A 25,720-nucleotide genomic window follows, 5' to 3' on the forward strand; every position below is an offset into this window, starting at 1 on the left:
TTACCATTACTAATAACCCACTTTCCAATAGCTTGGCTATGGCATGACTTCTCAATCACCGCCATAGCCAAACCATTCTTATGGAGTAAAGGCCGTCCGAGAAATGGCTACATGTCCGCATGCCCAAATTAGGTGGGTGGACATGTAGCCATTCTTTTATTATCCATCCCCGCCAGACAAACCCTGGTGTTGAGGGACAGTTAAGTGTAAATAATGCTCCCCCCACCACTGGAGATGACTTCCATGCTGTGGGAAGCATTATTTTTTTTATTTTGGAAAAGAAAATCCCATGAACCAAACAGCGATGTGCATTACAGGAAAGACCATGATGGCAATGGTCATTTATAAATACGGGGGTCGGTCTCTTCACCAGGGTACCAATGGAATAACGGGCAGTCTGCTAAAACAAAAACAAAAATCTGTTTCTCATTCTTGGAAATTCAGCCTCAGAAAGGTGTCTACCCTATTGGCATCATGCAAGCACCTTAGGTACACACACAACCTAATGCCACCATTAGCTTTCAGGGAAGTGACAACTGGGGACAACCAATCCAAGCTCTTAAATGGTTTAATAATATCCTTGTTACAGAAATCCACAAGAATTTCCTTTAATATGTCCTTATAATTCATACGAACATATCACATTTTCTGCCTTACGAGAATGGCATCTTCTTAAGTACAATCCTGTGTCTGAAGTCTTTACGTTTACCTAAGGATGAACTGAACACCTCTCCAAACTCTTTTTCTAAATCTTTATGCTCATTGCAATTGTTGATCATTTCTTTAACATCATAGACTGGTGGATTGGCTCTTGGATTTAACTGTTTACCAAACTCAGCTTGATGTGGCCAACACAAAATAATTTCTCCTTTTTCTGATACATGCTTCTTATTATGGAAACGCCTAGAATTACAGATTGACCCATTCTAACCATACTATAGGAACCCTATGTCCAGTGTAGCTACCAGGGCTTACATCAACTTGCAACAATCTCTTGTTTAGCCATGATTTTTTTAACTATGTCTTACCAACTATGCTGTACCACACACATGAATCTATCATAGCAATCACTTTCCTGCTATTGATTAACACTTCACAAGGCAATTTAGTGTGCAACCCTTTTGAGTTGTCATCGCCTTCGTTCACACTCAAAACAGCCCCTTGCACATCAAGAGACTCATCCTCATCATACTAAAATATATACTTAACATTCCTACCCATATTTTTACATATGCTACTGAGATGTCACTTTTTTGCAAGCTCTGCAAATTTACCCACATCTGGACAATTTTTAGCATTAGCCAAATGGTCCTTGGGCTTGCAACTGTAACAAATAAGCTCTTTCTTGTAGACTCTACATTTCTTTTGCTCAGTTTTTAAAATTCATCCTTAATATCTTTCATTCATATAGTTACAACATTCAGCTTCACAGATGATCCACTATCCATTCTCACAGCTTGAATACATTTTTCCAATCATTCAATGCCTCTTGCTGCATCTAGAGCAGCTTTCAAAGTCATCTCCCCTACACCACAATTTGTCTTGAATCTTCTTTGATTTAGTTTCCATCAAGATTTATGAGCCAATTCAGAGTTAGACAGAAGGGGGTTTACTCTGTCAGGGTGACAGTACATGTTACTCATGTTTGGTAATGGTCTTTCTGGTGATTACTCTCTGTGTTCTGAAAGAGAGCCCTGCTGGAGTGGTGAACAATCGACCTGGTCACTGAATGTAACGCATGCCAAAAAGCTGTGCAAGGAAGTCCCAAACACAGGCATGCCTCTCTCTGAGAGAAGCTGCACACACCGGATTTGGCTGTACACTGGCACAGCTTCCATCCTGGCAGAAACTACCTTCGAGACTTACAGCCCACATGCAAGCTTTGTCCCTGAAAAAAAAAACTGCCCACAAACTGGCTCTGATCACAAAAGTACGTCAACTCTGGCATGACGAGTGTGCATGAGAATTTCTTAGTTCTTTTACCGTGCTGTAAACTTCACCTGTAGGAGCGTTTGTGAGTCACACTGTGCCCTCTTAGTGCCAAAAGGAGATCATGTGCTTTAAAAAAACTGATATCAGCATAGTTCCAAACTTTGCCCTTCCTGTCTTACAAGGGGTCTCAGTTATTCTTAATATGCCGTCTCATGTGTTAAAGAGTTCAGAGGGTTGAAAAGGAATGGGGTCTCCCCACCTGCTGTGATGCCCTGTGCGAGTTGAGTCCACAATCTGAATTGATGGTTTGTTCAGGACACTCTATGAAGGGAGCGAACACTCCCCCACGGCAGCGTGGGGGCTTGGTGGGGCTTGGTGACAAGAGAGGATATTAAACTGACAATCAACACTGCAAAGCTGTTTACTTCGTGATTCTCCATTGGAGTTTATGTATTAATTATTTTGCAGGATCCAGCAAATACTTACTAGAGTAGCAGAGGTACTGTCCTGTGAAATCACCCACACACCATAGTGTTTCATTGTACAATTAGTGTGTTTCACTTTGAGCGTGTATTTATTCTATGCATGTTTTTATTTAAACTCCCAGTAAACATTCTCTGCTTACCCCTGATCAGCACGTGTTCAACTTCACAACGTATACGGTCATGACTCCATGATCTCTCCACACCAGTGGGATGATGGTGGCCCAGCTTCCATGGTCGTGACACCTCCCTGATCTCTCCTCACAACAAGCATGCTCTGATCATTGCCCTTGCGGCTTCTCATTTCCTGGTGACTGTGGACTCTTTGTATTTCGGCACACTGTGTCACAACATTGAGTAACATGATCAAATTCAATATTCAAGCCCAACAATGTGGATGATTACAAGACAGAATTGGATGCTGTGAAGATTTACCACTGAGTAATTAATTCCATCAGTGGAGTGGCAGAATTTATTTCTAATTCTGCATTACAAGAGTAACACAGAATTACTAAATTCCTTCACTTCTGTCGGCAGAATTAAAAATCCCGCCTACCCTTAGTCTCAAATTAGCATTCAGCACACTGTAACCATTAATTGTTCCCACTCCATCACTTTCCATCACTTTCAAGGTAGTGTGGAGCCAACAAAGGGTTTTACTACACCACCAAGCATAGTGTTGGAGGAGTGGGTATGCACCAGAAAGAGTGTTACAGAACACAAGTAATTTGTAGTTCTCTTTTGAGTAAAGCACTGTAATTCTTCTTCCAATTAATATTTTAATTAATTTTTTAGTTTTCCCACAAAGCAGAAAAATGCTAAGCAAGGACCTCAGCTTATTGTGGAACAAATCTGAGCATGGCCTGCACTTGTGTCACAGAACTCTTTTCACATAACCTTTGGCCTTGCACATGAGGTCTTAGGCTATGGTTATGGCATTTGGTCTTGGTCTTAGGCTCTTCATTATATCTGCACACTAAACTTGCAGCATGGCCACAAACCTTGTGCAGTGGCTCCGGTACTGGACTTGTAAAGTCAGCCCATGCCCTTAGAACTTATTTCACAGGTCATTTGGGCTTGTGTTGCAGTGTGAGGCAATACTCGGTGCCCGGATGCCTGGCCCTCAATCTGCTTTTCATGTACAGGCATTGTCGGTTGTGGTCATAAGTGTGGTCTCCTGCCGTACTTTTAGCTCATCCATGATGCCCTGGGCTCATGTTCTGCATCCAGTCTCTCTGTTGTAAGTATCTGTTACAAGCTGCTAAATATGTGTTTTTATTTTGATGGTTAGTTATGCTTAAGTGAATTCCCCTACATAGCACCTGGGATAATGGATGTCCCTGAATATCCCCCTCAATTTTCCTTTCTGATGCACTGGACAAAAGATATATGAATATTTTTTGGCCCATTAAATTGTAAAATGGTAGAGGCAACAATTGAGTTCCAGCGTTTGGATATATGGATGTTACATTTTTTTAAAAATCATCTGAAAGGGCTCGATTGCTCAACTTCCACATCCCCAATGGTCCCAAAATAGTGACTGTGGAGGCTTTCAAAAATAAGAAGGGCATATCCCCTGGTAATACCCACGTATTACCCCTTATATGCCAAGGAATGTGGACCATGCTAATAGCGCTTGCAGCCTTGACCAAGGTTTGGTCTAAGAATCTTCTCAGGGCATGGGACCTCTGGGGTCCAGCCTCTGTGGAGCGCATATACTGAAGGGTGAAACCCCCACATGCCATGTGACTTCAAGGTCCCCTGAAGAGATCAGGCCAATGTTTCTGCTGACAATCTCCCAATTTCTACCTCAACTACCGTGTCTGTAGTTTGGGGCCCTGCAACGTATTAGCAGCCTTACAACCATGGTCATATGGCAATGCCTCATGAGTAGAGGACATCTCATCAAGAGGCTTGGTGCATGCCATGTTTTGCATGTAGCTGACAGTGGAGCTTCCCACTGATACTGGGAGACTAAAAGGAGAGCATCAAAGCCTTTGAATGTTACCAGAATGCTCCAACCTTTCCTAAGTCATTGTTGAGCTTCTGGAATCCCAATAAAATAGCAGAGGAGGCTCTCATTCACACCAAGGTGTTAGTCGCTTGCAGCGATGATAAGGGAAGAGTAAGCAACTGATAGTTCTCATCATCTTCTTGAGGCTTTGTAGGCGCGTTCCTCTTCAGCTTAAAATAAAAGTGGAAAGAAGGAAAAAGAAAAGGTGCGCTGAAAGGCCACTGAGCAAAGAGAAATGATACTACAATGTCATTTTATGCCTTTCCTCCTCAAAGGCCAGTACAAATTTTGACTAATGGTGCTACACTGAAACGTATGCTGTCAAACATACATAGGCAAAAAATCAATTGTACTATCAAGTAATTAAACTTGAATGCAGTGTGGACTGTACACTATGATGTGTTACAACATTCAACAAATTACTTGAATATCATCCTATTCATTGCCATTATTTATTCTCATAATTTCCTTGATTCTCCTTATTGTAATGCATTGGCATTCATGAATATACCTAATATTATTGACACATTAGAAATACAATCTTCATTGTGTGCAGAAAACGTATACATGATCACAGTGAAACAATCTTAATTTTCATGCCCAATGCATTTCGGGTCTTGGTCCCTTCTTCAGGGGCTATTCTGGCAAAAAAAATATAACAGAAAAACGATGTACAAGGGTTGATCTTCAATTAAAGACATTGACATAAACTGGTAATTTTTAAGTATTTAGCCCTGGTGGTGTGTTTTACCATTATTCTTGCATGCTCGTTTGGTTGACTTGTAAATCATACACCATGCATTTCTTCCAGTGTGAAAAAAAGAAGAAAGGTCCAGAACCCTTTACTTTAACTCACTTTATATTAGTTCTAGTTCTCGTGCCACTATTTGTCATGCTGTTGTGCTCGTAGAAATTAATACATTAAAGGGGAAGGACTCTTACCTCGCAGCACAGCGGACATTGCGGGCAGTTCCTGGCAGCACAGCGGACATTGCGGGCAGTTCCTGGGTGCGGAGTAGTGCCTCAGAGACGGGGTGCTAACGCTGTTGATCTCCCTGCCGCCTCACTCCAACACCGGCCGCAGCAGGGGGAGACTACAGCTCCCGTGAGGCATTGCACAATCTGACCACTTCCGCCTTCCGCCTATCAGCGCGCCCGGAGGCGCTTCAAAAGGACAGGCTCCCTCGGTGGAGTGGGGGAAGGACTCTTACCTGGCAGCACAGCGGACATTGCGGGCAGTTCCTGGCAGCACAGCGGACATTGCGGGCAGTTCCTGGGTGCGGAGTAGTGCCTCAGAGACGGGGTGCTAACGCTGTTGATCTCCCTGCCGCCTCACTCCAACACCGGCCGCAGCAGGGGGAGACTACAGCTCCCGTGAGGCATTGCACACTCTGACCACTTCCGCCTTCCGCCTATCAGCGCGCCCGGAGGCGCTTCAAAAGGACAGGCTCCCTCCGCGTCGCGGGAGGCGCGCGGGCGGTGCCGGGCTGAGCCCGGGCAGAGGGCGGGCCGTCTGTGGCCGTCAGGGGCTGGAAGAGGCCGGGCTGGGCCACATCTCTTATTACTCGCCTAATACACATCTGGTTACATCCGTCGAGGCAAGTATTCAACCATAGACACGGGACTTGGGACTCTGAGACTGTCGTATCCAATGTTGTCGCTTTGGTTGTATTAACTGCCTCCTGCTCACTGACTTCCTCAGTTGCCACAGTATTGCATTTATTTGGCTCATATATTGGGCTTGAGGTGCTCTTAAAAGGTAGTGGTGGGGGAACGTGGTTTGGGGACCGTACCCCCTCTCCTGCTCCTATTAAATCAAGAGCTGGGCAGCTTATCATATCAAGATCATGGTAATGACCAAGAACTCCCAGCCCAGGGTGGAGGGAGGGGTAAAGGGTACCCTTGATGCCTTCATTGTAAGAGCAGAGTCCCTGCTAGCACATCAAATTTTACTGACGGAGCAGCGGCTCTCCTTGGACTCTTTAATAGCCAAGAAACAGTCCTCTTTGGGCAATATAGCCCTTAGCGCCACGCCGGGGGGGAGGGTTTTGTTACTCGAAACTTGTCAAGCCCCCCTAACCCCCCCCGACCCTGCCGCAGCTTTATTGACGGCAGACTCTAGACCACGAGGGGCCTTAGAATTAGTAAGCCCGTCTGTTAGAGTTACTTCCCCTACACACATGGTGCCGCAAGTGGTCGGCTTGACACACACTAATACTGTGTTAGGAGAAGCTGAAAGGGGGGGTTCCAGTGCACTCCCAATAGCACCAGACACCGAATCTACGCAGTCGCCCATCAGGGAAGTGGTAACCCGATCTAAAAGATCCCAATTGCAGACAGGGCCTTCAGCTAAAGGTGGGACATACATTCCCACCACCACAAGTAGGCCTAGTCGTAGAGGACCAACAAAGCCCACTAAAGGAACCTTTAAGAACCCCGAGTGCTCAGAATGCCCAACTTGTAAAATAGCAAATGGGTCGGCAGGGCTGCATGAAATCATTACAGCACTGGAGGGCAAAATGGAACAGCTCCTAGCCCAACATCTAGGCCCAGTACTAACAGCAATTTCTAATTTGGAAGGCAAATTAAGGAGGTTGGCAGACCCGGTTTCTGGAAAGCCAGCCGGGATTAATCTACAGAGGAGGCAAGAGGGAGGTGGGAGAGAAGAGGAGTCACATATGGTTGACATATGGTTGACATCAATATTGACCCCGAGCCCAGAAACCGTAGGGAAGCTGTTTCCGAACGAACAAACACTGGTAACGGGAATTCTGGACAAAAAACCCAGGGCAATATGCGGACTCCCCTCGACCCCAAGGCCGCTCCCCGGGGACCAAAGGAGAACGCAGATTGGCTTAATATTAGCAACAATACTGTCTGCGCTCAGAACACTCCAGGTCTCCCGACATTAGACTTACCCCCCGCATCTAGCCCTTACACGTTAGTGTTAGTAGGCGTTCCAGGTCTTAATAAAGACATTGAGGAAACGACTTGTACTTTGATTAATAAGACCTTACATTGGGTGCGTAACAACTCACACGGGACGAGGCTCTAGCATAGGCATATTTTAATGGGCAGGAGGGTGGCCTGGATTGGGAACAGCGAGAAAAGATTTGCAGGCGACTGTATCATAGTTAACCTCAAACACCCTGAGATGGTAAGAGAACTGCTTGACAACCGACACACGGATGGGGGCTTCGGGTCATGTATAAGGATGCTACCCCTGCACTTCTTTTATAGGAATAGTGCACTTGAGACTGGGCAGAGATGGCTGGGGCCCTGGGATGCCAAAAAACGGAGGGAGGTGGTACCTGCACACGACACAAATAGATTCGCTCAGCTCTCTTGTTTCTCCGCACTGGATGAACAGGACTTACTGATGGAAATAGGGAGTATGGAGCCCGAGATGGTAAACGACACTCCGTGTAACATTGCAGACACTAATATCCCAGGGGTCCCGGACTCAGCTTCAGTAGTCGTCCCCATGGTAGGGCAAGGGACGGAAACGGAAGTCAGGCCGAAACTGCCACCTGGCCCTGACACTAGCCCTTTCCCAAGAAAGATGACCAGAATGATTAGGGGTTTAGATCCAAACCCTAAGGATCTGAGGATTATTTCCTGGAATATTGCAGGACTCGCAGGCAAGATCCAAAATACTGAATGGTTAGCCTTCATCACAAAATTCCAAATCAGTTGCTTACAGGAAACATGGGAAACTAACAAAACTGTCCCATTCCTGGAAGGTTACAAATTGTTTTTTGTGCCGGCCTGGAAATCCAGTATGGGCCGTGCCAAGGGTGGACTAATAATGTATGTAGCACTGTCACTGCAGGGGAATTGGCAAGATTTGGGGTGGGACTCCGGCTGCCTTCAGGGCGTAAAATATTCACTGACGGGCTTAAAGCTCATTTTTATAAATTTTTATAACGCCGGACAATCCTTAACAAACTTGGCAGAGCTAGAGGAAAGACTGGTCAACCTCCAGGACTCAGGGGATGAAGGCTCTCAGTTAATCCTTATGGGCGATTTTAATTGCCACCAGTGCCCATATTTGAAATGGGAAGGTGGCATTTGGGATGATTGTCCCTCCACCAAGGGTTGGCACCCGGAGCATACCAGAGAGGGTCTGGCACTGAGCACAGTCCTGAGTGAGTTTGCCCTAACTCAGACGATGCACATGATCGATCGGGGGAAGTCTGACAATATCGCCCCCTCCTTTAAGGGAAGGGGCTGTAATTCAATAATTGATTATATTTTCGTTTCCACCGTCTTAACAACTAGGGTAGGCCACTTTACAATAGTGCCCAGTGCGTTCAGCGACCATAATCCCCTGGTTATGTCACTGGTGGACATTATTCCCTGTACTAAAACGGATAGAAGGACCACTACGGGTGAATTCAAGGCAAAGGATCAGGGAAGAAGAATCAAATGGGACAATATTGATGGGGAAGAACTCCATAGAGTACTCCTTGCCAATGCCGAGAATCACTTGTGGAGGTGTTTAGATCTTACTGTCGAGGGGACGGACTTGATTGCAGCGTTTGTGGGCACTGCCCAGCATATAGATTCCCTCTTAAGGAGTAAACCAAGGCCCCAGGTAGATCTCTGCCCTAGATGGTTCGATAAGAGCTGCTCTAGAGCCCACAGGGACCTAAAGCTTGCATTATCAACTGCCCCTAGGGATAAAGGAAAGATTGCTGACTGTAGGGCCCGGTATAAAAGGCAATTAAGTTACGAAAAACATCCCTACAAATAGAGGCCTGGGAATCCCTGAGAGAGGCCGCGGAGCTCCACGATATGACCAGTTTTTGAGCAGCGAGACAAGAGAAGGTATCCATTACGAAAAGAGGTGGATTCTGAAGGTTTATTTGTTAACAATGATTAGGTTCAGCATATAGTTGGTGTCATGTTCACAGGTGATGCCGATACTTAGGAAGAAAATTCACAGAAATGATTTACTGTGATTGTAACAGCAGGAAGATTAAAGCAAGAGTAGTGGATTACTAAGAATATTTGCATCGTAGGAATAACATTTAGTAATTAGTATTTCAGTATTTTTAAATGTGCTTTTAGTTGTCTCGTTGCAGTTGTCCTTAAGAGAGTCACACATGTTAATCTTGGGCTCACACAGCAACCAGAGAGTAAGTAGATTGGCAGGGAGCAACACAGAGTAGTGCCACTATGAGACATTATCTTGCACATGGGTTGGCGGCGTCTCAAAGTGGTGTTTTTCCATTTCATAATAATATAATAGCATGGAGATCGAACACTACATTCATCAGTGTTTGATGTATTGATTTCCAAGAGCACAACAGCATGACAAATAGTGGCACAAGAACTAGAACTAATATAAAGAAAGTTAAAGTAAAGGGTTTTGGACCTTTATTCTTTTTTTCACACTGGAAGAAATGCATGGTGTATGATTTACATGTAAACCAAATGAGCATGCAAGAATAATGGTAAAACACACCACCAGGGCTGAATACTTAGAAATTACCAGTTTATGTCAATGTCCTGAATTGAAGATCAACACTTGTGTTTGTTTTTGTGTTATATTTTCTTTGTCAGAGTACCCCTGAAGAAGGGACCAAGACCCGAAATGCATTGGGCATGAACATTAAGATTGTTTCACAGTGATTATGTATAAATATTCTGCACACAAAGAACATTGTGTTTGTAATGTGGCAATAATATTATGTATATTGAAGAATGTAATTGAATTACAAAAAGGAGAATCGTGGAAAATATGAGAATAAATAATGGCAATGAATAGGATGATATTCAAGTAATTTGTTTAATGATGTAACACATCATAGTGTACATTCCACACTGCATTCAAGTTTAATTACTTGATAGTACAATTACTTTGAAAGTCCTGCCATCCCTGTAGAATGCAGCATGCTTTTTATAAATTCTGTCTGGTCCTAGATCTCTTTGCAGAGTGAACAGAAAGTGATTAATTAGCACTGTCCATGACTAAAGGTCCCTGTGGAACTCAACAGGGGTGTCTCGTAATAGGCTGTGTTATTGCATCTGTTATTTTTTAAACCCTAGCCATAGAAATGTTTGAGGAGGTATATCCTGATGGCATTGCCATGAAGTGGACTAGACACTGTTGTTTATTAATAACTAAGTGACAAAATTGTTAGTTATAGAGCAACAATAATATCTATCAGATGGTAAACTGTTATCTATCTGGCAAACTTTGAACTGAATCACTTCAAGATTGTCTCAAGTTGCTTGCAATTCCCAAATCACATTAGTGGATCATGAGGACAAATGCCCTTTTTGGTATCCGCATCCAGCACAGAACAATAGCAGGAAGACAGCCGATGGAATCCTGCCATGACAATGGACATCTGTGAGTTATTGGGTAATATTTTGACACACCAAATCTGTGTGCCCTTTTGGAGCACCTATGGTGCACAAAGAAGTAAGTTACACCAAGCCAATCAGATTGGCTCCCCAAAAGAATAGCAGGTGGCACAATTATCCAGGTCTATGTTATGTCTGTTCCCTCCTCTGGACAAGCAAATATTAATAACAATAATAACATCAATAGTACTAAGATGAAGAATGAAAAATACTCTCTACCTTCCATTTTAATGTTGCTACTGCTCCCTGAGGGACTCTGTGACCACATAGAGAAATTTGAATACCTTAATTTAACCTTCTAATTTAGGGGAGCTCTAATTTAAGAGAACTCTGAGTGTAGATATGTGGAATGGATGTGGAATTGAAGATGGGCAGAGCAATATGCAGCATGTGTTTGCTTCCTATATTACCTTAAGTAACTGGCATTGCTAACTTGCAAACAGGTAGTGTAGAATGCACACTAATGTGTTACTGCTGGCAATTTCTCCCAAAGGAGTTAGATAATTGGAGTCACGTAAAGAACAAAAACTATGAATGAAAAGTGGGTCATCTCTGAAATATCTGGGGGAAACAATGGAAATAGGAATACAGCAACATACTTGAATGTCAGGGCAGTAGACTACTGCCTCATTGAATGAGCTGTCATGTACTGTAAGGCATATAAATCAAACTGTATGCTAAAAAACTATGTATACATGTTTATAAAATTTTATATTAAGAGATAAAATATAGATGGAAATTTACAAATGTAGGTGCTAACAACCTAACATCTAAAAATATTTTTACAGCAGATAGTTCAAAATGTCCCAAAAAAGTTGGGAGGTAATCCAACATAACATCCTTCCGTGAGTAGCCCATAGGCATTCATGAATTTTAGTGTAGATTACTAGAGCTCATGATTGACTCAATGTTGTGTTCAAAGACAGCAGTCTGAAGCTCTCCTTACTCTGAAAAATACTCCCATTACTGCATACTGACCTTCGGATATTTAATTAATTCTGTCATCATGTGCCGCAAGGACTACTATAAGATGATGAATACTCACCTCACCAGAGCCACAACTACAAAAACTAAGCCAGCAGAATGTGTTTCAACCTCCGAAATAAGACCTCATCAAGCGTGCATTGATAGCTAAGAGTCAAGGCCTAAGTCAAATTCAATGTGCTCTATATCTTGGAAGTACAGGACTCAAAACTGTGTACTGCCATCAACATATGTTCTTAGCTATATGCTCTTCATGAAAATCTAAAAAATTGAACTACTCAGAGATGTCTTCTACGTCTAACACATCTTCAGAAAAATCAGGGGACTGCATCACAGAACATTAGAAATGGCACCAACCCTACCTGATTCAATACGATCTTCCTTCAAACGTTTTTGTCTGCTGATTACGCAATGTTGTCATCCTTAAGTAGCTTACTGAAGTATCTCAAGGTTAAGAAAAGAAAAGTGATTTATAAGACTCCAAAATAAATAAACTACAATGAACAGTCTCCAAAGCAGGAGGGTTGAAAGGCATCTGTAGGGGTGGAGAGACAGCTAAAAGAATAAAAGGGTTTATAATTATTTGTGAATGGAGCTGTGAAAATAAAAATGAAATCTCTCAGTAACAATCATTAAACTCTTCTGAACATTACATTTGTGGAAGTTGTTGGATCTTGTGGATTCAATTGAGTATCAGCTGCAAGATGAAATATTTTGTTACAATGTATTTAAACTTAAATCATAATCACAGACATTCTATGGTTTGGCTTCATTTTCAATGCAATGATTAAAATAAAAGGTACAGAAAATGGCCCATGCAATTTAAGTCAGCAATCTTTGAGTTCAAATGGAAAGTCCTCATCAATGAGAGTAGTGTATTGAAGGATAGACTAAGAGTGTTTTTCAGCTGTGACAGTTTTTACATTCACATGTGTCTGATGTAGAAAGTCAAACTTTGCTATTTTCTGTGAATTAGGATGAGTTTAGTGAAGAAAGCAACCCCACACTCTTTGCATAGGGGACAAAGAAAGCCTCTGTAGTGGTAGGGATTGTCAATCGTTTGTCTTGAAGTGCAGGGTCAGGTACTGGAAACATTGACTCCGAAGTATGGGAGATCTCTTCCTGAAGCTATATTGCCAACAGAGATCTCTCCTATCAGTGGACGCTAAAGTAAAGGAACTACTTCTGGTGGAAGAAAAGCAAAATGGCATCACTAAATGTCCAAGAATGGAAGGACTAAGCAGAGAGAAACAAAAGCAAACATGGACAAATAGCAGGATAAAAAGACTAGTTAGACCAACAGAAACTGAGTAGGAGTGTGCCTGCATACAGGAAACAATTGTGACATGCTATTCTTCTAATCACTCACCCTGAAATACCATTACAAGACATGGAAGGCAAGGGAGTTACCCAGGAAGTTGTTGTCGCGATGATTGTTTGGAAATACAGGGTGAAAGAAAATCAGTGGCCCACCATCTTGTATTGGGAAACATTAGAAGTTTCCAAGATCGCTGACTCAACAACTGCAGCCCCCAGCCCACAAGCACCTTGAGTGAGCATCCTGTCCCAACCCGGGAAAGTGCCTCGCCGTGCTCTGTCGCTATGCAGACACAGAAATCGGGAAACGGCGTACATAGGACATGGAACTTCTGACAGAAGTATTCACAAAAGTAAATTTACACATGAGAAAATCTACATGTGTAAATTTACTCTCACCTGCTTCCAAGGTGTGATGGGTACCGACATTTGAAGTGGATATTACGGTCAGAGGTGATTGAGGACAAAAAAAAACAAAATAAAATTACTCTCACACTTTTTGGTAAATTTACTATTGGTGGGTAATCACCATTTTCAAGTTTAAATTTACCACAAAGTGCAAACTTACATGTCCCCACACTGAAACTAGGGGGTGAGGCTAAATTTAAGTGTGTAAAGTTACTGTTAGTACCTTTTCATACGTAGACAGAGGTCTCTGTCACCCAGGCGGAGGTCTCACTATTGAAAAGTATGTGGACTTTTTTTTAAAATTTAACTTTAACAAAATGTGTAAAATTATTTTTATGTTAAATATTAATGAATACAAAATATTTATATACACACACACAGACATATATATATATATATACAATGTAGAATAAAATTAAAAAAGCACTATTATGTTAATGTTATATTTACTAAAAAGTGCTAACAATTAAGTATACAGTTGCCCTTTATATTGACATGTTAATAATTTGTGACTATATTTACAACCTAGCCCAATCTTCTGGCACTTTAAAATTACATATTTTTCAGCCATATATTTCTAACTAGCTAATAAAAAGGTAACTGTACATACCTATCATTGTATAGCCTTGTTTATAAAGTACTTTTTCCCCCTGTTGATCTTTGAAAATAAAACATTTAACCACCCCGATCCAATATCATTTTAGAAATTATATGCCTTTTTTAGCTAACCCTATCCCTAAATAAAACACTGATTCCTTGAGTTATGTATTAATTTATGTAGAAGGTTATGTTTTAATGTTTTGTGACTGAAATCTGGTCGTAAAACATCAACATTTTAACATCAAGTCAAAGATGTGACTGTGAATAAAGGCAAAAACATTTTTAGAAGTAGGCATTTGTTCCTGTGACCACTTCCAACCCCTAAAAAATGGTTGTAAACTTTTTCTTCTATGGTTAGGAAAACAGGATCTATTAAAAAAAAAGATTGCTTTATTTAGAAGCAATCACAGACGTGGTGGTCTATTTGCCACCATGCCTGTGACTTTAGCTAATCATGAGGGTCGTAATTTGCAACCTACCTCATGCATAGTAATGAGGTAGGTTAAATTCAGGCATGGGCTGTGCAGGTAGGAGTGGTGGGGCGGGGCTGGGGGGGAGTTGACAGATGACATTGAGGGTAAACTTAATTTAAAAAAACCACTTACTTTGCACTCACTGCATCGCTGGTTTGGCGATGCGGCAAGTGCAAAGTAAGTGGTTTTTGTTTTTTAATATGTAAGTTTACCTCGTCAGCATCTGTCAACTCCCCGTCACCCCACCCCACCGTTCTTACTCTCATGGGTCGTGTCTGGTCAAATTGCAACCCACTACGATTTGGTATTTTGTAAATCAACCTATAAATGCATATGTTGGTTCGCAAAATACCAATTCAGTATGTAAAAAGTGGGTGTAACCCCTCCATCCAAATACATTTTAGCATATTATCATTTTTATTTGCAATTTACGTTTTCCTATTTGGAACCTTAATAAGTGAGGCCAATGTTTACAAATACTCAGCTTGTAATATATAGGAAGAAAATGATGCCAACACTCTCATATGTAATAAAAGCAGCTCACTGTCACAATCCCATGTGGAGCCATGTATATTGGATGGAATTCTGATGCTAGCCCACCAGTCACCACCAACTAACAACAGTAAGTTGAGGAAATAGTAATCTCAAATCTGCCTGTTTGTAACCGGAAAATGGGGACCGGGCGGGGACAAAAAACACACTAGAGTAGATAACACGTCACAAAGGCGTTTCAGTTGTTTTAAGACTCATGCTTGCAGTCTCCCAACTCTTCCCTCAGACCTGACACTCCTTATGGAAATGCTGATAACAAACCGAGGAAGTACCTAGCAACATTCCCTGGGCTATGGAGCACCAGGGGATGATAAGTGGAGGTTGTACCAAATATCACACAGTAGGTGTAAGTCAATTGAATGTGGGTCTTCAGAGACATACGCAGTAGCAACAAAGGGGCAAACATGAAGGACAAGTGTAGGAAAAAACAAAGGTGAAAGGAAACATCAAAATGGTGCTTGAACTAAATTATCAGATTCATATGACTAAGTTGTGAGGCAACTTGCTACTGCCATCCAGCTGCTTAAATTACCTGGGGTCTTGTCTCCTATGAAAAATCTGATTGGCTGTTCTATTCTGGAAGACCTGGCATACTCTGCTCTTGTTTCACAGCCCCAGCTTCTCATGAACCTGTCTCCACAGTTTTCACGATCTTAGCATTCTGATTCTGTAATTCTCCTGAGTTGCCTTAACTCACCTGGTCTTTGAGTCATGACTACATGCTCAAAAAAGAGACACTAAACATCAGCCTATGCACAGAAATATGAAACTCAAGTTTACGATCAAGGCATACACTTCGGATTGCAAAAAAAAATTAAAATACATATTATAATCTCTGGGAAAATATGAATCACTAGACCCTGCTCAAAGGAGACCTTAAGCACTGTATCTGGGCAGCCCTTGAGGGTCTTCAGTGATTCCAATCAGTTTTGTGGGCATGATCTTTGCTGAAGCATTCTTTTGTAATCGCTCTCTGTGCCCTATTCATGCACATTCAGCCGTGGCATGAATCAGCAGCAACAAAAGCACTCTTTAGACAGATTCTTGTAACATGGAAGACTAAATACTGCATGTTCACTGATACTGAATTTGTATTGGTGTTTCACTTTACTCTCTCATACTATAGACAGGATTAAATACATCAATAAAGCATATGCAACAGGAATAGCTCATTACTACATATGCAAATGAAAGACATTAATCCTAAGTGTATGCTCTAAATATGCAACCCAAACAACTCAGACAAAAATAGCAACGGACCACAAGATAGAGCATTCATATCTAAAGTAAGTTGTTAATACACGCTGAGAGGAGAAACATGACTTCCCTGTACATGCTAAGAGAAGTCCTTAAACATTGGACATAAGCAGTCACTTAGTATTTCTGGATATGTTTCCTCTGTCTATGGGATATGATCTTTCATAAACCATCTTTTTGTGATTATTTGTCTACACTTCATGCTGAGTTACTCCTGGAATGAATCAAATTCTTGAAAACTGAAACAGTAATCACTGCAGGCCAGATTCACAAAGGTAAACTTAGACCTGAAGTCTAAGGTGAGCGCTGACGTCTAGATTTAGACCAGAAGTCTAACTGTAGGCCTGAAGTACAAGTCCCAATTCAAAAAGGTAAACTTAGACCTGAAGTATAATGTTACCTTTGAGAATATGGGACTTAGGCGTAGGTCTAAACTTAGACTTCAGGTCTAAGTTTACCTTTATGAATCGGGCCCTGCATGTTCACAGTGCCTCTCTCATTTTGATGCCCATTCACTCTTTGCATGAATGTGTGACAATAAAACACACACACACACACACATATATATATGTATGTTTGTATATATATACTCCATATGAGACAAAATGATAAAACAAATAGCCAGTAGTATGAGGTATAAGAGATGTTCTCCTCTCTAGCAGAGCCAGTATCCAGTCTATTGGCTGATACTCCCAAAGATGCTTTTATTCAAAACTATAAATCACCATGTATTCGAAATTTTAAACCAGAAACATTTTCAATATCACCCTGAGCTCAAACTTTTCCAATACACCTTTACGTTGGTCATATTCAGGTGTCTCTAAGGTACTTGATACACATTCCATTTTGTTTCATGTTTCACACTTCTTTTCAAGAAAGCACTGTTTAAATCACCCATATTTAGAAAAATAAATGTCAGGAGTGTTGTTTATTTATAAATATCTATAACATGTCTACTTTTGTACTTGTGTTTTACTGACACGTTTGTTAACTGTTAATATTTTCATGTTTCTGCTAACAAATGGCCTTTTTCAGTGGGTTACTGTTATAGTAGCATCTGTTGACAATGTAGAGGAATGCCACATGGATCAAAGACATTCCATCTGTGCTAAGCATCTGTATGTGTTGGTTTGCAGAGCATACTGTTTTCCCTATTTATTAAAAAAAAGGTCTAAAACCGGAGCACACATCATCCTGTTTTTTTCAGGATATGAAGCAGGTGCAATACATGGATATAAAGAGTCAGTGCACATCTAGTGGTTTGTTCAACTTTATTCTCATTTCCTGATAAGAGTAGAAACAATTGTGTTTTTCTTTGTATTCTTTACCACTGGATTAATTACCTTCAAGTGTTATTTTATAAATTCTAACATGCCTTTATAGATTAACAGTGGACAACACAACACAAAATGGTCATATTTTAAAAAACTGTGCCATCCATTAAATTTAGTTGAACATTTTTCATACATCATTAGGGATATGAGAATTGAGTTTGTGGAAAACAGAGGACCATTGGAGTACTGCTCAGAATGTTGTAGACTGTGAATAATATCCTTTTATGTAAACTAGAAAAAACACTTCCTTTGTACTTTTATAAAATGGTGATAATGTTGAACAGCCACATAACATAGTAAATGTTAAATTTTTGCCTGGATACAGAACACTATAAAACTTGGGGGCTTTCAAACTTTTAAAGTGAATCAAATTAGTTTTTCACATGCAATTTGTTCTTACGTATATAAAACTGTTTCCCAAAAAGATTTATGGTATGCAAATTTCCCTTGGAAGAGTTACTGTATTCTTCTTTATGTGATCATTATCTTTAAAAAATAATTTCCCCTTTCCCTCCACACAGTGAGCATGGCCACCAACCGGCTCATAGGTGCAGTGGCAGGGACCATTCTGGCTCTGGGGGTGATTTTTGGAGGCACAGGGTGGGGAATAGAGTAAGCACTTTTTCTAAGTTCCAGAGCTTCATTATCTGGTGATATAGTGTGTGAGGTATCTGTATGCACCTGAGCCTCCTCCTCTTTCTCTCTCTTTCTGTACTGTCCCATTGGCTTTGTGTCATGTGGTGACTGTATTTTGTTATGTGGTTTGAACGTGTCCATGTTATGTGGTTTTTGGTCATGCCGTGTTGAACCCTCTCCAGTCTGGGACAATGTGGGGCATACATCAAAATACCCTATTGAAATATTTACTTTAGCTCTTTGTTCACACTTAATGAAATAAACTTTTCAATGTTTTCAGTGCCCTCAAACCATTCATATCTAAAGTGACAACCAAATAAATTGTGCCCACTGAGTTGTAAAATGCATTTTTATGAATGACTGTCAAACAATATTTCACATGGAGAGCGCCATCCAAGTCACTGAATTGCATTATATTAATTGGTCAAGGAATACTAGCATGTCTCCAATTGTGCTTTCATTAATAGATCTAACACAATTGTACTAACATTTCCTAATGGCCTAAAACAGTTTTTTTTTTTTTACTTAGAATGTATCCCTTTGACCAGTCTTCACATCTTGATGTTTATTGGCTAGTTTTCTTTACTTTTTATCTTTACTTAAAAATGATGTCCATGAATAGATAGATGTATCAGAAGAGTGTACTGTGGCATCCCTTTTGTGATGCATGTCACAACCTTGGCACTGTGGACAGAGAGTCTCCACTGTAGCAGCCCTGTGGCCAACATTTGGTACTTTTATGGAAAAGTCACACAAATCTCTCTATAAAGGTCTGTTGGGAATACAAAAGAATGGATTTATTAAGCAAAAAGTGCAAGGACTTACAATCCATGAGAAAGGCAAGAGTGTGACACAATACACAAACTAGACAGCAAACGTAAGTTCTGCACTGAATGTGTCCGGTTCTCTCCTGCAGTATTAATGGGATGCACATATTCTGCTTCTCTACAAACTCTTAAGTCAATAGTTTTGCCATCAGGGTGGTGCCAAATCAAAGATCTTAGCCAGAAGGGAATCATTTGCACATTTAATTGAAATCTTCAACATTTAATAATGATTATACATCTAAATGTCGTTTGAGGATACTCTGCCCAGCCTACACAATGGATGTTTTAAAAATTCTGCCTTATCTCAGAATGCATGGAACACATAAGGATCTATCCTCAGACACACAGTGGTCACAGTTCAGTTGAGACAGCAGCAGTTAGTTGTAAGGAAATATTCTACTGTATGTCAAAATGCTTATACTCTTGGTTTGCAACACATGTGCTTTACTGAGAATGGGAGTACATTTTGTTAAGATTATGTGTCTGAATTTGAACTCAGTGCTATTAATGACATTGCCGGTTAGTTTTCAGGATGGGTTCTTCAACAGAAATACTGTATCCCCAACCCATGCCTCATAGACCTAGCTGTCTTCTTCAGTTTACACTATCTAGTTAAAATAAGCAATGCAGTTTGTCCGTATTGTACCTTTATAAATGGGATCCTTCTGTAGATTAAGGTGTAAGGCCTACATCTTTTTACATGTTATTTTCCCCGGTGCCACACAGGTTCTAGATTTACCTCCATTTCAGTTACTCAGAAATTAAAATGCTTTGTTTTTTTAATGATAAATAACACATAAGTTAAGTTTAGAGAATATGGTAATTAAAAGGAAAGCAGTCTAGAATACTATTCAGATTTTTTAAACTGTAAAAAGTAATTTTTACAAGTACATACACTAACACCCCCTTGTCTATTTGCATCAAATTAGCTAAGAATATGGGGTTTCCAAAACACATGGTGGAGAACATTTGGTGTGGCGGGTCTTGGAAAGTCAAAGATATAGGCCAGCCAAAAAGCTTTATTAATTTGGAAATATAAGTATTTCGAAAATAAACTACAGTTTCAGATATCCAAAATGGCACAAGGTTACCAAAATATCACTCCTTGTGCATTACTGTTGGTTATCCTTTTAAAATGTCCAGTAGTTGGTAGACAGTTCTTGATTCCCTCTTCTGATTCACATAGTGCATACCAAAGAAATTTGCACATAGAAGAGAAACTCTGTAATGACCAATATTTTCTTTAGTCCCATCTCACTGTTTGGATTCATTTGCTGAATGAAGAAAACAAGGAGATGCTAAGACACGTATAATTAATTCATCAATGGCAAATCCACAGTTTCTTTACTGCTCCAGAGCTGTAATGGTTTTTCTGTTGTTCATGCCTCCCTCACTAACCCTGGTATTGTCCTCAGCACACATGGGCTTTATGTGACATAATGAACCGAAACAAACATTAGAACTGATTTGGGACAAGAAACACATTAAGGGAAAGTGACAACAAATAGTTTCAGCAACATTATGTGAGATGTGCCTTGATAAATGTTTAAATTGTGTCATTCATTCTAAAGCACTTGAATGTTGGAAATTATTTTGATATCTAGCCCAATGTTTTCTGCACAGTGTGTTCTACAGTGGTTAGTGAATTTAGGTTTTCAAGTTAATGCTTCTTCTGCCATTTATTTTCTATCATGGGTAGAGAAAATGTTCCTAAGGGAAATAGTATATAATGCAGTGGGAAGCGTATAAAAATGATCCTCTATAAATGTTTGATATATAATCGGAGGGAGGGATGGTGGGTGGAGGGATTTTCAGTTGTTCTGCAATGGCTTTTATACCTTTCCCTTGTTAATGTAGTGGTTGGTTCTGATGTCTTTCTTCCCATAATCCTTTGTCGCAGGTCCTAGTGCCACCAACCTTATAATAGGCTCCATCGCTGGAGCCATCCTCGTAGCTGCTATTGTGCTTGGGGGTACAGGATGGGGCTTTAAGTAAGAAATGACGCATGTCTTATCTTCAGTGGCTATGGCATTTCTCTTTACTGCTTACATCACAAAGTTTTGAGTTCCTGCTACAAGACCCTATGTCAAATTTAAAAGAAATATGCAGCTGCTAAATGTTTATGCATGCATTGAATAATCGAGGAACTGGACATGTGGGTGGAGAAAACAACAGATGTCACCTGGGTGCAAAGTTGCTTGTTCTGAAGGCAGATGTATGGGGTCTACTAATTGAAAATGCACTAATACGACTGTTGAATTCAGTGTCTAGATCCCACCTCTATACATTTTGACAGTGCTCAGTAGAGTAACTAGACACCAACAGTTTGAGAGATGGAAAAAGCCCTTATAAAATAAATACTATGGGTAGAAATCCTTGCATCAATTAGTACGCTGTTTATATTCTATTTAGATGAATTCAACAGCATGTGTATTATTATCAGGAAATTATATAATGATGTCATTTAAAAAAGGGTGGGTGAGCTTTTATGAGTTCATATACAGTCTTATTGTTAAAAAGTCAAGCAGCAGAATATGAGCTCTGTGTATCTTTTTGTTAACTGGGGACCTGATTTGCAAGGCGCAGGATGAACAATTCAAACATTACAGGTATGTTTAGAGCACATTATGACTTTGAATTCTCAAAGAAGACCAAAGGTCCTACTTGAAAACTATGACAATCATAGTATTCTGTTAGAGCTCTCATACCTAGCATTTATACCAAATGTAATGAGAAAATGAAGTAACACATTTTTTTATTCACAGGGGACTTTAATTATATAGTGGATGAACCACTTTTTTCCTGCCCTCCCACTCATTTTTTGGGAGTTGCTTCCTATGTCCCATTGTGTCTTACTGTTAGTCCTGCCCTTAATCAGAGTAAACTATCAAGCTTTTTCATGGCTGAGAGTATTAGAGTATTCACACATTTATGTGTGTGTGCATTTTCACCACATTTTTCGGGTTAAGTTAAGTGGACTCAAACCTGCCACTACCACTATTTCTGTGAACATAGAAATCCTACTATATTGGCAGAATTTCCTTATTCACAGTCCCCTCTATGAAGGGGAAATTCCCCTAGTCCTGATCCTGTGCAAAAATATTGGGATTCTGAACTCTCAAATAGATTTAATTGTGTACCAAGTTTGAAGTTAAATGCACAAATATCGTTGTGAATTCGTACCCCAGTTACCTAGGAAAGTCATGTCTTTGACTGGAAGACAGACAGTGATATTGGACAACAAACTTCAGTATTTTTCATTTCAAAGCACTCACTTCCGACCTGCCCAAAGACTGCCATAGCTAAATATGTACATGCCTATGTGAAATGTATTGGTGATGCCAGACTGTTTCTCAGCAGGTTGCCTCCTTCTTCTATGAAACCACTATCTAAATGAAATTCATGTTCTAGATGGAAAATTCAGTAAATTGGACTGGAATCTCAATGGCACTGTAGACAAATATCCCTCTTGTCCATGCTGGTCCATGTTTTACCTGGTTAGTGCCCTTTGGTAAAGCAGTGTACTGGCAGCTTCCTATTTCTCATTTACCACTTTTCGTCTCTTTTGCTCCACCTTGTAGATGAATTCAGGGTGTTATTTCCCAGCAAAAATAATTCTACAACCACTGTATAAGCACTAGCGTCACACCATGCTCTGACACAAAATATACCAAATTCTAAAACAACTACATAAATGGAATTGCTATACCTGTACTGATTGTAACACCTTGACATTGTTTTTTAGCAAAGACATATTTCAATCATTAAATTAATATGATAATTTATCCTTGTGATCTATTGTTACAGAACTAATAATAACATATTGCAGTATTCTTTTTGCTCAGGAGATATTTTGCTAGCTCAGTGAGCCCAATAAGAATGAGAGACACTTCAACTATTTATGTGAGTGTTAGTAATAAAAGAATTAGAGATAATGTTGAGTGTTGTCAGAGATATTTTTCCTATGGGGGATATTTATTCCCATTTTAACACAGGGAGCAATAGAAGTTTGTATTGCCAATTGTTGCAGTAAGAATGAAAAAGCCTCTCAGTATAGCACAATTAACAAGCAACAGTGAAAGGCATGAAATCATCAGTTTTTCAATTTCTTTTCTCTGTTATGCCATCTTTCCATCTCAGCTTTAATTCTTCCTAATGTTTGGTTTTATGACAGTATTATTGTTATTTTTAAAAGGACTACATTTGATGGGACTAGAAGCTTTGAACCTTTTAATCTTCTTACCCTTGCAGTATTTAAAGACCTTATCATTTTAGGATCAAATGTGGGCACTTTTAGTTTGTCAACACATTACCTGTCCTAGGCTGGTGAGAAGTATACTTTCCATAGAGGCTTGAGCAGGCCCTTGTAACATTGCCATCTGGAAATATATGAGATGGCACTATAATTACAAGTACTATCGCAGGAGTGCAACAACTTCTATTAAAGTAATATTTAGTATTTATGAACCATAATACGTCTCTCTAAAATGCAATGAAACCACACTTTATATAAACCTCAGGACAGAACGGCAGTGGCTTAAAAGCATGGTTAACACACATGAAACTCCCCAAAGAAAATGCCATTATATCAGAACCACCATAACATAAAGAACTGGTCATACATATGCCACTGTTGGTGGTTTTTTGATGTAAGGTATGGACAGCACAGTTCCACTGGAACCATTAGTATGAACATTATTTAGTCACTACCTTGCTACATATTTTAACAACTTAGTGGAGTACAGATCTAGCAAATGTTTCAGTGTTTGGCTTAGCAGTTTTATACCTGGATTTGCATTCTTGCCACTCACTCTACTTTAAACAACCCAGGTAATACAGGAGAGCACGGAAATAAAATGATCACAAAAATGTAAAAGAATAAATCAAAGTACACCAGAGCTTAATTTTTTTTTAAAATAACAGTGTCAGGGCCCAAGCTAGTCCACTGTAGCCGGCCCCACTAACTGCTCCTACCATTTCTGCAGAATGGCAGTGCTACCATTACCCAAAAAATAACCATCACACTTAATTTGGGCTATTGTATCAAGCTCTAGGGATGGCCTGGAAGTTTGGGTGTTATTATTTTTAACCAAACAAAAAAAGAGTGAGGCCCAAGCCAAAAAAAATGAAAGAATATAAAAAAGTGAGGGTTCTTTTTAATCACAAAAGTGATCCTTCACTTTTTTATATTCTTTCAATTTTTTTGGCTTGGGCCTCACTCTTTTGTTGTTTGAGTAAGACTATTAATAGGGGGGATAAGAGTGACTCAGTATCCCTCTCTCTCTTGTTGATTATATATATGTTATTATTTTTAATACATTTCATTGTAAAACGCTCAGCTGCACCATGTGGTGTCCTCTCAAAGACCAGTGCTGGTGTTTAAAAACGTGTGCTGGTAATGAATACCGGCAATCTCTGGTTCAAATTAGGCACTTGATTATTCAGATACATAAAAAATATATTTATGCAGGTAAACTTCACAATTAAGAACCCTATGCAACAAGAAAAGCTCCCCCAAATGGTTCATACCAGGCCTCCCCTTCACCTATTCTACAAGAGTTAAGAAATTATTTTTCCAGAACGTATAACCTATGGCCTCTATTCTGCCAAATTGGACTGTATGTGAAATGAGGGTTGCACAGGCGATCTGCAATTACTTTCTAGTGTATATTAATTAATTTAAAGTTTTATTATATTTACTTTCTATTGTCTATTAATTAATTTATAGTTTTGACTTGCATTTGGGAAGTATACATTGTTACTGACAAATGTTCTAAATTTTCTAAAACATCTGTAGCTGTTTGTTTCTTGTCTGCTAGTGATCCCAGGGGTCTTCTGCACTAAGTCATCTTATACACTGTTCACACAATCAATATTCCACTTGCTGAAGCAGCAAGTGGAATGTTGATTGTGTGGGTTTGTCTCTTTCTGCCGCAGAGACCTCTGCTTCCTATATGTCCAGGTGTTCCTGAATGTTATGTAGTTGTCTCCTTTCAGGTGTTTTGAGGATGCTGCTTCTCTAGGCTGACTGAAACAGCCTATCTTATGTGGTACAAAACAAAACCATGAGGGATATATTAGCATTTGAGTTGTATTCCATATGGCCTCCATGCTTATTCCCATATGGTGATGGCTGATGACGTGCTCTCAAAGGATAATATTTAAATTCACCTTTTTGGGAGAACTGAGTTGGTCTCTATCTTGATCCATGTTCCTGCAAGTAAATCAGGTCCAAAAATATCTTAGCTTGTCTTTGTGATCCACTCCTGATATCAGGTCAGCCTGCTAAGGTATGGTAGTTTGGTTGTACAACTATGACAGAATTATATCTATTTTCAATATGTTTAAGTAAGGGTAAAATAAGCATGTGCATTTTTTTAAATGTGTTATTTTTATTATTGGGAACAGGTACTGTGTCGTGATAGTGCTGTATGCTTGAATGTAACACAAAGGGTGGAAAGGAGCTGCAGAGGTTAGAAAGCAGAGGGTAGAAATAGGTTGAGGAGTTGCCTTCAGGAATCGGTGTAAT

The 25,720-nt window shown here is 40.0% G+C and overlaps 1 protein-coding gene across 2 annotated transcripts in view; it reads left to right on the plus strand.

Annotated features, from left to right (window-relative positions):
• Positions 1 to 25,720, plus strand: part of ADAM23 (ADAM metallopeptidase domain 23) — a 731,894-nt gene that overhangs the window by 678,342 nt on the left and 27,832 nt on the right. Inside the window, exon 25 of one of the 2 annotated variants that reach the window (XM_085648912.1) lies at positions 21,092 to 21,182. In XM_085648912.1, the coding sequence (XP_085505038.1) occupies positions 21,092 to 21,182 (91 nt within the window). Of the gene's footprint in view, positions 1 to 21,091; positions 21,187 to 25,720 lie in introns of those variants that run through there. The other variant, XM_085648913.1, reaches the window with a different exon arrangement.

This window comes from Triturus cristatus, chromosome 3_2 (assembly GCF_964204655.1).
Source record: "Triturus cristatus chromosome 3_2, aTriCri1.1, whole genome shotgun sequence".
In the NCBI taxonomy this organism is placed as follows: Eukaryota; Metazoa; Chordata; class Amphibia; order Caudata; family Salamandridae; genus Triturus; species Triturus cristatus.